A 12,742-nucleotide genomic window follows, 5' to 3' on the forward strand; every position below is an offset into this window, starting at 1 on the left:
AACTCTACTTGCTCATCTTCTCGTGATTTTTCACGCTTGCCACAATGATAATGTTTATCGCCATAGTGTGTGTGAATTTCTGCACGTTCCTGGTCTGCTTCAATTTGTTCCTTATCCCTTGGTTCCTCCAGTTATTTACCACTCCTCAAAGTGATTGCATTGACTTGCTTCTTCAGATTCTTCTCCATATCACTTGGCAACGATCCTTGAACTCTTTCTGATAGAATATTAAGAATTTGTCCCATTTGAACTTCAAGATTCCTAATAGATGCCGCTTGATTTTAGAGAAGAATGTGGTGCTTGTCGAATCGTTTGCTTGACTTCTCAATAAACTTGGCAAGCACATCTTCCAAATTTGATTTCACGAGGTGGTGTAGGATCATTGTTGTTGCTCCAAGAGAAATCAGGATGATTCTACCATGCTAGGGTATAATTGTTGGAATAAGGATTCCTTTGACTTCTTTGGAAGTTGTTGACGTAATTGAATTGTTCGGGTTGTGTAAACGGACTTCCTATTTGGCAATCTCTGATTTCACAAATTCAAGTAGGAGACTTGATAGCATTAACTTTAAGTGCAGCACCCAATTGTTGTTGAATAGTTGAAACTTGAGTAGCCAAAGCAATGTAATCGTCTAATTCATGAACTCCTACTACTCTTCTTGAAAAATTCCATTCCAAAGGCGTCATATAGTTGTTACTTGCCATCACTTTTCTCAACTGTTGAATTGTTCTCTCAATTTTAGAGCCAAAAGGAACTAAGTCTACACTCTTGTTATGTGCATGATCTAAGACCTAAAAACAAGAAAACTTTGGTAAACTAAACAAAATATAAAAATAAAAGAACAAGTAAACCTAATATTAAAACTAAACTACTTAAAATAACAAGGAAAAACAAAAACAAAAAAAAATCAAAAATTAAAATTACCAACAAAATAGCTTGTATTGATATTGCTAAAAAAAATAGTTCCCCAACAATGGCACCAAAAACTTGACAGGCTATTCGCAAGTATACGAAATCGCGCAAGTAGTAAAGCTCGAGTAAACGAATGTCGAATCCCAAGAGAACTACTTACTAAGTATCAAACTAATCTATTTTATTACTATTTGATAAAAAAAAATTTTAAGAATGATTTAATGAAAAATAAAACAAACTAAAAACTAAACAAAAGTAGAATTTTACTAATACTCTGGTGAAAAGATCAAAATGATTAAACCTAGGGTACTTATTTCACACAATTTAATCCTATGTATTAACATTTATTGCTAACCTAATTAAGCTTATTTTAAAGGCCAAACTCCCTAATATTTCACTAACTTTCTCTCAAATAATTAGTGAATTAACCCTTAAGCAACAACCCAAAATATCTCTAAAGTGGATTTAGAAGCTAAGAGATTAAAGATCATTAAGTTCTATGAAATTTACCAGAGTCTCACAGATCGCGGTAACCTATCTCTAGCGTTAGCTCAATCTATGGTTTTATTACCTTAGAACAATCAAGTTTCATCTCTCGATCTCAACCCAACCCATGATATCATTCAACTCTCGTATCTATAAGAATTGAAAGCATTACACACAATAATAAAACTTGGAATTAATGCTCAATTAAAATTAACAACAATAAAATCAACACATATTCATAAATTGGGCTACATCTTTGGCCCTCGAAAAGAAATTTAGTTCATGATTGTAATACTAAAAACAACCATTGTATTCAAGAAAAAACTTCTCTAATTGGTGAATGAAAACTGCAAGAATTTTTATCTCCAAAATAGTTGCCACTCTTTCTCCTTCTCTAATCTCCCTAAAAACTAATTAAAGACCCTTATTTATAGTGCTAGGGTTTGGAGGTTAATTAGGAAAGAATTAAATGGGTTAAACCATTCAGATGCAGACTAGCAAAATAAAATAACCCAAACAGGCATGCAATTCATCGCTGCAATGACAGAAACGGTCGGTGTATCGATAGTTCTTTCTGTCCCAAGAGTCTGTAATCTTCAGAATTTGGTGAATTCATAAACATGAACTTTGTAGCTCTCTGAATAAGCTTTCCAACACCATAAGAATCATCAAATTCCAATCTCTACAGCTCAAATTATGATCAAAACATCAAAGCATGCTCATCTTGAACAATTTCCAGGTTTTAAGTCTTATCTTTAATGAGTCACAACTTTCTCATTTTAACTCCAATTCTTGCTCCGTTTGTTTCTACTCGTCAAAATTTCCATCGACATCATTATTCTTCATTCAAATATCATTTTTAACCTGAAAATACTCAAAATACACCCCGTGATCCCATAAAAGGTATTTATGAAATAATTAACTCAAATTTTGCAATAAAAACACATTTTTCCACAAATAATTCAATTGAATCACTAACAAAATATGTATTTCTAAGCTCTTATCACTATCCAAAAAGTTGATTGAACACTAACCCTAACATGCTAAGGTATGACTCAAGTAATAAGCAAATTTCTGCTCAGGTACGACACGATGAGACTGCATTCGCACGACCATCTTGCATGATCATGCACCCAAGGTTAAAAGTAAAGATAATTCAAATCCAGATCACTTTGTGCTCTAGACTTCATCTCAAAGGTCAAAGTCAAAACTCTAAGTTCAAAATTGGAATGATCGTTCCTTGTGGTGGAATGATTGTTCATATCTGAAGAAGTTTTGCACAACATTGTTCCAAGAGGTTGTTCACTCCTTTGGAAATTTAAGTAGATTTGGAAGAACATCTAGATGTGATCGTTCCACGTGGTGGAATGACTGTGCAGTGGTCTTGCATGATCATACGGTGTGGTGGAATGACCGTTCTAGTTGACATAGATCTGAAAAATATGACCGTTGTGTCAGGAACGACCATTCGCAATTATGGAACGACCGTTCCTCTGGGTTCTACAAGTTTTATCAAAACTGCATTAAATGCTGCAACGGCTAATTCTTTTTGGGTTATAAAAGTTCAATGCTCCCAGGTCATTTTATAGAGAAGAGATAAGAAAAACATCTTAATATAATCCCTAGAAAGAGGCAATCAATACTCTCACTTGTACTCATCTTGTAAACCTTTGAGAGATCATTTATTCTTATTATGTGTATAAGCCTACTTGAAAGAGGCAATCAGTCACAAAAAACTTTAAATCCTTTCGTTGGTGGTGAAATCTCGTAAAACTAGTTGCAGTCCTATAAATCTGTGTGTGAGGTGAAAATCCTTGTGAAAACTATTGTATGGGAGAAATCCAATTATAGTGGAACTTCAAGGAGGTTGCCTTGAAGAAGTGGATGTAGGAGGTTTGTGGATATAGCTCTGAACCACAATAAATTGCTAAGCATTTCTCTCTCTCTCTCTCTCTCAACTCTTTATTACATTGCATTTTCACTGGTCGAACATCAATTATTGCACTTGTTCTTGCATTCATTATTCACACTTATTGTTTACAAGTTGAATGCATTTATTGCTCTCTTCAAAGCATATTGTTTTGGTAACATATTTATCATTCATGAGTTGTTGAGTTTAGTCATTGAACATTGTCTTCATAAACTCACAATTTGCTTTAACTCTCGAGGTGTGTTTGGATAATGTTTTATTATAGGGTGATGTTATATTAATGGAAAGTAGATCACCTTAAAGACTACTAGGAATGTTTACAGAAATGTGTTTGATTGGTTCGAATAAATTGGTGAGTATGTTATAGTTATATGCTTGGTTGGGAGGATAAATGGGTGGGTATGTTATATAGATTACTAAATTGCCTTCCTTTTAAATATTAATATAATGATAATAGTATTATTATTATTTGAACCATTTTTTTAACCCCCTACATTTGAAATTTTGCTAAAACACCACAGCCATATAAAACTTTAATTTGTAGCAAAATCACCCTCACTCACCCCAAGCCACTACCGGCAGCCAGCCACTACCGGCAGCCAGCCACCACTGGTAGACGATAGAATGGCGCACGACTAGCCATAAATGGCCGTTGTACACCGACAAAGCCATTTCTGGCCATCGATCATAGATCTATGGTCGTTTCACGGTCAAAGATGTGGCTGTGAAAAGGTCAGATATTTGGCTGTGAAACGGCTAGATCTGTAGCCGTTTCACGGCCACATATTTGGCTTTAAAACGACAAAATTTGGCCATTTCATGACCATGGATCATAGAGCCATGGCCAAAAACGGCCTTACTGTTATTTAATTGCGCCATTTATTTTAACACAAAAAACTTAACAGTAAGGAGATTTCTATTATTTCTCTAACCACAAGGAGAATTTTATTTTTTTGATTATACTTGCGGGGGATTATTGTTATTAACACTTTAAGAAAAGCTAAAAATAAGAAAATAATATAATCATATGTCCTTGAGAATTCTTAAATTATATCGTCTGCATCAATATCGCTGAAAAGTTTAATAATGCTGCCTTATCTTAGAAAATCCACTACACCACATCTCCATAAACAATTATGGGAGCAGGAGGGAATTGCAAGCATACAATTATGAGAGAAGGAGGGACAAAGAGGTGACGATGGGAGACAAACTACCAATGGTTGCGGCATGCTTGAGGATTTTCCAATGATAGTGTTGCGGGGTAGGGTTCCTAACGACATCGTCCATGGCTTGGTACAACATCGTCTATGGCTTGTTGGTAGGGTGAAGTGGGGAGAAATGGGTTAAATTTAGGGGTTTTATCTATTTTTTAGGTTAGGAAATTTTTTTCTTACCCTCTGTTTTGTTAAAAGTTAAAACTAACTCAAAGGTAAAAAACACAGGGGGTTTTGAGTCATTACCCATATCAGAGAGGGTTTATGTTGCGTTCGCCAAACCTCAGGGGTTTTATAACCCGTTATCCCATGTAAATAATTATCCTAACTTGGAAGGGTCATTTGGAAAAAATAGAAAATGAAAAGGTAACAACAGAATCTCAACTAGTCTACTAGACACTACAACGAGTCTGTAGTCACCGTATTTTGTAGTCTCTGATTCTGGTTCTCACTGTCACTTCAATTCTAGGGTTTGTTCGAATCGAATTCAAAACGAAGCCAAAAGATATCTCTTCTAATCGAATTCTCACGCGTGTTTTCTGGTATGCAAATTCTCACTTTTCATCATAATTCCTCTAAATGAAGTCCATATTAATATAATTAGATCTGTCTCAATTTGTCTTAGTATTTTTATACTGCATATAAATTTGATTGCTCTTTAGTTTCTTGAGATCTTAGAAGTTTGGAGTTTTGTAAGCTGTGAGTAATTAGAATATTAAAATACTTAAAAAAACGTTTTTCTTTTTGTCAATGGCGGAGTTTTTTTTCTTTTGTTCCTTGTAATTATAGATGGTCAAACCGACAGTCAATAATAACTCTCATGATTGATGTATGTGATGGCTTCTCAAGCTAAACAAAGTCAAAGCGTTTTTTATTTATTTATTTTTTTAATTGTTTGGTTTTCATTTTTTGGACTTAGGTTTAGATGTGCTTTTAGGTTTATAAATTGCTTTGCATTCCAAGGGTTCACTATTTAGGCAGTTGGTGCTTGTCAAAGTTAATTTGTCCGGGGAATTTACTCAAGGCGCAGAACTATAAAGATGTGGTTTGGTGCAAGATATATTTTGAGTTCATTTCTATCCACAATTTTTGTTTCAGTGGGGCAAACATGAGGTAAATTATTTAAGAAATTATGGTCTTTCTAATTACAAAAAACATTAAATGTCGGAAATTATATTAACCTTATTTAAGTTTTATCATAAAACGAAAGGGACCTCATGTAGTTTCAAAATTTTTTCCATCTACCAATCAACTAGAAAAAATTTATCTGTTTAAACTACAGATATTTAAAGAAAAAGAAGAAAACTATAGCATTTATTAGTTAAATAACTGTTTTTCCAAGGAATACTAACCATTTCTCTTTAGAACTCTTTTTTTAAGTAATACTAATCATTTTTCTCCTTAGAATGCCTTCATACACAATTTGTTTCGCTTTTTGCATTTTCTCTCATGAAACACTGCTTTTTTACTATGTTTTAATAATTTAATAATTTAACACATAGGTTCGGGGGTGAGCATTAAACTTGCTAGCCAATCTGACCCATAGATTGTCAGGTTGGGACATATTTATGCCTTTGAAATTAATGTAGTGCTGGTGCGATTTTAGGTTACTAGCAAACTGAATAAAACTGACCCCTAAATGTTGTAAAATTAATTTTTAAATTGGACATCTGTTCCTTGTTAATGAATTAATTTCATAGAGGTACACTTGTTTATTGCCTATAAGTTACAGCACTAGGTCTATAACTTACTTTGTGATATGTTTTCTCTCAATTTCTCTCCCTGTCTCCCCTTGTCACTCCCTCTTCTTTCCTGGTTGTCACTGTCAGTGTCAATCCTTGAGATGTTGTCTCTGACGATCAAGCAGTCACCAGTGATGTTTTGCTTCCAATAACTTGCTTGTGATGGAGTTGCACCAAGTTAGAATTTGGGCGAAGGATATATACTCCATTAACTATACTTTTTTCCTTATTCTTTATAAATAAAATCCTCCAATAAACTTCTCTATTATCTTCAATTTTGTTATCCATAAAATTATATAACAAGAAAATGTTATTTGTCGTCAAAATTATAAAAGTAGATTATAATTCAAAAAAATAACTTATTGGGCTTAAACCTAGCCTCTGGCAAACCTGAGCCGATCATTGTTCTGCTGATTCAGGCTTATCGCATTTGATGGGTTAGAATTGGGTCATGGGTCATAACCTTTAGGTTTACAGGGTCATAACCTTGAGGTTTACATTATTAAGCAAACCCATAAATATTAAAGAAAATCTTGATCTAGTATTTGATGTCAATAATTCACAAGTGTTTTATGATTGTAATATTTTATGTACATTCAAGTCTACAGGTGGATGATAACTTATTTATAGAAGAATAGGTTTTTGCAGTCATAGCTATTTTTGTTTGTGACATCTGCATCGTTCTTAGAATTTTCTTTCTAGGGGACTTGCTATGATATGAACCTGTTTCTTCACTTGGCATATGTAACTCACAATAACAAGATCAATAGTTTTGACAAATGAAATAAAAGATCTGATTTTCTCTTTTTTATTTTTTTTTATTTTGTTTCGGAAAAAAGTCCAGCTGTGAGTATGTCAGGGGAGGTGGAGTACCGTTGCTTTATTGGTGGCCTTTCATGGTCAACATCTGATAGAGGTTTAAAAGATGCATTTGAAAAGTTTGGCCATCTTCTTGAGGCAAAGGTAACCAGTCCTTCAATTATGTTTACTGTTTACTTTTTTTTTTTTTTTTTTTTTTTTTTTTAAAATTTGTTTTCCTTCCTAAATTGTTAGCTTGCTTAGGAGTTGTACTGCAGCATAATATATTATAAGGCTTTAGTTTAATGTTGATAGTTTTTAGGTCAGGTGGGGATTGATTTGGACTTTGCTTGATGGTTATTAGGAGCTGAAAAAAATTGGACAGCGTGTAGAATTTCATAAGTCAGTACAATAGAAAGTAAAAATGAGGGAAAAAAGGGTCGAACTTGGGTAACTACCGATAGGGTTCATAAGCAATCACATAGGCCTGCTTTACATGTAACACTCTTGATATCTTTTATTGATATATGTATTTAGAATTCTTTCCCATTGTAGCTCAAGTATGCAATATCTCCCTTTCGTAATAACCAAGACCACAACCAAAATAGGGTTCTCCAAAGGACCACAACTTGCTCTCCACCAAATGCATAATGATATTCCATCATCAATGAGACACTATTCTTATGTACTAATACAATCAATATTAGTCACTAGAAATTTTAAACCAATTAAAAAGTTACAGGTGGTGTAGGAACAAAGAGTTAAAGCTTTATGCTTCTTTCTACACACACTGCACCTATTTTGAGATGAATAAACTTGAGACATCGAGATTTATTACTTCAAAATATTAACCATACCAGGAGCAGCCAGCGAAGACAAAATTTTAATCTTAGAGGGGACTTTTGCCTTCCATATAAACTTTGTTGGTAATTTTTTAGCTGTGTAAACATCCAATCAACCAATTGAAGAATAATTTAAAAGAAAAGCCTCCTAAGGATTCCAACCTACCACAACTATAGTTCTCGTTCATATCATCCTAAAGAAAATATCAATAAGTGAAAGAAGAGATGTTAACTCACTGACATCACGATCCTTCAAAATTTCAAATAAATGAAAGTGGCACCCAAATGAGTTATTGGAGAAAACTAACCTACTCTTAAAAGACACCTTGTGAGCTCTAGAAAAACGATAGAGTTTCTCCAATGCCACATTGTCTCAAAACTGAAATCTATTCCTTCGCCCAACAATAATTTCCTAATGGTTCCAAAAAATCAGGTAGATTTGAGGTAGAGCTTTCCATGAATTCTTTATGGATCATCTAAACACAATTTTAGAGTCCCTTATTCTTAAATTTTCTGAATACTTCTTATTACCTCCTGTGAAAGAGAATTCATTTCAGAGAAAATCTACATTCTTCATTAAATTGCCAATCCTCAACCCACCTTAAGGAGGGAGCCTGAACTTCACTGGAAAACGGTCACCGGAAATTACACAATTTTTGATTTCCTGGCGCTTAGGAAAGAAAGGAGAGAATACTTTTGATATTATTGACGAATAAAGTACATCTATATATACTTGTTACACTACTCTCTAATTGTAAACATAATAAACTACAATCAACAATTTCCTATTTTACAGATTCATTCCTATTCTAAAGATTCATTCCTATTTTAGCTTTGTACAACTCAACAGATGAGAAATTAAGTTCCAATTAACAAGGTTGATCTTCTTCCTTTCCAGTCTCACAAAAGGTCTCTCATAGAATTTGCTACTGTAACTTTTCATTTTTAAATACCACTATATCCTAAATCTTAAACAAAGATTAAAATAATAATTAAGGAGATAAGACGAGACTGTATAAATTAAGTAATTCTCCCCCTTGTAGACAAGCAAGCTTTTTTCTGACCCTTGAAAGGAGGAACCAGTATTTCAGGAGTCTTATCTTCCACAATCTTCCATCTTTCTCCATTTAATGTATCTGAACATTTCTCCACCTCCATAAGTTTTATGTGTTTTTGAATCTCTCACATTGGAATTCCTTTTGAATTTGAGATTCCAGTTCCAACTTCAAGTAAGATGGTTGAATACCACACTAAAAATTATAGAAACTTATCATATGGGGAAAAATTCTTTGAAGATAAGAGATGATTCGCATATAGGAATGTCTCCTATCTATTTGTCCTCCCAAAACCAGAAATGCCTTCCATCCCCTACGTTGGGAAGTGTGAGTGATAAACAGAAGGGTAGTCCTTAGAGACGTTTTTCCATGGGTTTCTAATCGATCTGTTGCCTATCACAATGTCCTTAGGGTGAGTTCTGTTTCAAAAGGAAGCCTCTTTTTTATCCCCCAATATATGTTTTTTAAATCTTATTTTAATTTTCTCAACCACCAAATCCAACAAATTAGAGGATCTAGGCTTATCTCCTGAAGGAAGACCCCAGTATTTATCTAGTAAAGTTTTCATTGACAATCCAGATTTATTTTCCAATGTCTTGACTTTCCCTTTCAGGAAATATTCCACCACCATTTGTGGCCATTCTAAATATAGAAATAAAAACTATAAGTTTTCAGCAATTGAATTCACTAGGTAAGGTTTGAAGTATCTCTCATTCTGTTGATCATTAAATCTGCTCTATTTAAGCTTTATCAAGTTATTAAGAGCTTCACTAATTCAGAATCTTTTTTTCTCTGGTTTTTCTGTGACTATTGCCATTTTATGATCAATAAGGGTTGCTATTTGAATACATAATTTTTTCTTCTCTCAAAAATTATACTTATCAAATTTTATGTTACCTTGTGGAGTGTCTTGCTGCTGAAATAAGAAGTATTTAACTTACTTTAAAGACATTATTCTTTTTAGGGCTTGTTGATTTGGTAAGGAAATTGATGTTGTATGAAGAACTCATCTTTTGATGAACATATAAAATTTTGATGAAACTTTAATATTGTTTTATAGAATTCTGTTGTTAATATTTTAAGTTCTTTCTTGCTTTATTCTTTTTTCTGATGGTAATGATATGATTTAACAAGAATCTTTGTTTCTGTTTAGGTTGTTGTTGACAAGTTCTCAGGTCGTTCTCGTGGATTTGGGTTTGTCACTTTTGACGAGAAAAAAGCAATGGAAGATGCTATTGAAGCTATGAATGGAATTGATTTAGATGGGAGAACTATAACTGTGGATAAAGCTCAACCACAACAAGGTTCAGGAAAGGATCATGATGGTGACCGTTACCGTAGCCGTGATCGTGGGCGTGATCGTGACCATAACCGTGACTATGGCGGTGGGCGTGGATCTAATGGTGGAGAGTGTTTTAAGTGTGGCAAGCCTGGACATTTTGCTAGGGAGTGCCCTAATGAAGGGGCGAGAGGGGGTAGGTATGGTGGTAGGGATGATAAATATGGTAACAGTGGTGGTGGTGGCGGTGGTCGTTATGGTCCTGACAGAAATGGTGATCGATCTGGTGGGCGCAACAGAGATGCTGGCAGTCGTGGTGGTTCTGGAGGTGATCGCTATAATCGTGACCGTTCTGGACCTTATGAACGTCGAGGAGCAGGAGGCTTTCGTTCTGGATAAATGACTGCTTCTGATCTTGGTATGCTAAGTGCATGTACTGAACATTTAGATGTTAATCACCATTTTTGTTTTACTGATGGAATCATGTTCCTATCCTGCTGCAGCAGGGGAGTTGGAGTCGCTGCTTATACTACCCGAAGAGCATGAAGCTTCTGATTACTGGATGTGTTTTCTTCGTTATTTTCTGGGTGGATCAGTACCATACATCAGTCTTTTGACTCCAAAACTTGGCACAAATATTCAACTGTTAATTGTTCCTAAAATGCTCAATTTGATGTTTTGGCTGAAGGAGTCTTGTGCTTTCTGACATGAAGTTTCGAATTTGTTGTTTTACTCTTTGAATGCCATAATATCTGCTCCATTCTTGTTACTTATTTATAAGCAACTAGCCAAATTGCTGCCAGGTTTTTCATTTGCTTCATGGCATAGGCAAATGCAGTTATGGATGGTGGTCTGGTTGTGGATGGGTTATCTGGGGGACTGATGATGAGGGACCTACAGTTTTGAGTTCCCTTTTCTCACTTGGGAAGTAAAAGAAGTACATAGAAGTAAGATGCCCATTTTGGCTTAATAAACAGTAGTCAAGCGGGTAATATGTTTTTCTACATACTTTTCAGTGTGCTGGTTTTTGTTTTGTTTTGTTTTGCTTTTTTTTGTGTTTTTTATTGTGTTTTTTTTTTTTTTTGTTTTTTTTGTTTTTTTTGTTTTTTTTTTTTTGTCTTATATTAATGATGTTAACCTTTTGGCAGGATACTTCGCTGTTTATGGTCTTTATGGATACATGATTGGGTTTCTTTGTTGCTAATTGGACACGGTTTAAAACTTTAAAATTGTAAGTCTTTTGAGCGGCAACAAGTGATCTGCTATTTAACTGAATATAATCACATTCATGTTCTTGATGGCGCAATGGTGGAAAACTTGGGATATTAGGAAGATGTTATTATTTTAGCATTCCAGTCTGTACTACACTTCCCAATCTATGAGGGTGTTCGTTGTTTTTACTTTTTACCTTGTTTCTGTACTTGCTCTCCAGTGTCTTGATTCTATTTGCTGTTATTTAGACGAGTGATTCTTCGAGTGATTGTTGTTCCCTGTTTCAATTCTCCTTCTGAGAATTGTTTGACTCAAGAATTTTCGTTCCTAGTCCTATGAGATGTTATCGCCGGATTTTGTTGGAGATTGCTGATATTCTCTTAGTCCCTAGTAAATTATCACTGAAGGCAGACAGTTGTTGAACAAGTCCTATGATATGAATCACAAAAATCTCATCCCAATGCGGTGTAAATAAGATACAAGGACTGTACCAAGTTAAAAATGTTTTACTGCATGCACTTGTGTGCATCTGTCGAATGTATTTTTTTTTTTTTTTTTTTTTTTTTTTTGTTGAGAAATTTAATGTACAAAGACTCTTACAAGACATCATAGTTTGTGAAAAAGAAAGAGAAGATTGATGTGAAATTAGTGGTGTGGCAACTGTCACATCACTTTGTACAAAGACTCTTTGTAAGAGTCCTTGTATATTTATCATTTCTTTTTATTTATGCTTAGTGTGGTCGTACGTTTATGTTTTAATATGCATGATTCGTATAGTCTTCTACCTAAATTTTAAAAACTCTCAACCCTGTGGTATCGGAAATAATTTACCGTTAAGTGAACAGTGTCACTGAAGTCCAAGGACTGCAGTGGTTGTTTGTCTATCTTCTTGTATTCCATCACTAGTATTCTAATTATCTATTATTGTTTACCTACGTGTTTATTCATGGAGTCAGCGATTTCAGTATTAATTACTTGATTTGGTTTACATAGCGAGCTTAATGCATGTTTGCTGTGTCCATATTTAAGTTGTTAAAAAAGCTTTCTTCATGTTTGTCCAACCAATTCTTACTGTTGCAAACCCCATCTTACATCTAGCAGCCACCCCACCCACTACTCCAACCACGACACCCAACCCATACATGCGCAAAGTTAACCACCCGCATCAAACCATGGTGAAATTCCAATTTACCACTAATTAAAGCCATTCCCATATCACACGCAGATTAACAAAAGAACAATGAAATCGAAATCCTCGCAATGAAATCAAA

The 12,742-nt window shown here is 34.4% G+C and overlaps 1 protein-coding gene across 2 annotated transcripts; it reads left to right on the top strand.

Annotated features, from left to right (window-relative positions):
• The first annotated feature begins 4,895 nt into the window (after nt 1-4,895).
• On the top strand, nt 4,896-11,039 carry LOC116124756 (glycine-rich RNA-binding protein RZ1A). Of its 2 annotated transcripts, none has more exons than XM_031410493.1 (4): nt 4,896-5,085; nt 7,130-7,248; nt 10,134-10,677; nt 10,763-11,039. In XM_031410493.1, the coding sequence occupies exons 2-3, from the start codon at nt 7,138-7,140 to the stop codon at nt 10,656-10,658; spliced, it is 636 nt and encodes a 211-aa protein (XP_031266353.1). In that variant the 5' UTR covers nt 4,896-5,085; nt 7,130-7,137; the 3' UTR covers nt 10,659-10,677; nt 10,763-11,039. The 2 variants fall into 2 exon arrangements, with proteins under 2 accessions (XP_031266353.1, XP_031266352.1); XM_031410492.1 differs by having other exon boundaries at nt 4,897-5,085; nt 7,125-7,248.
• The last annotated feature ends 1,703 nt before the right edge of the window (nt 11,040-12,742 follow it).

Source organism: Pistacia vera, unplaced genomic scaffold (genome assembly GCF_008641045.1).
Source record: "Pistacia vera cultivar Batoury unplaced genomic scaffold, PisVer_v2 Contig155, whole genome shotgun sequence".
In the NCBI taxonomy this organism is placed as follows: Eukaryota; Viridiplantae; Streptophyta; class Magnoliopsida; order Sapindales; family Anacardiaceae; genus Pistacia; species Pistacia vera.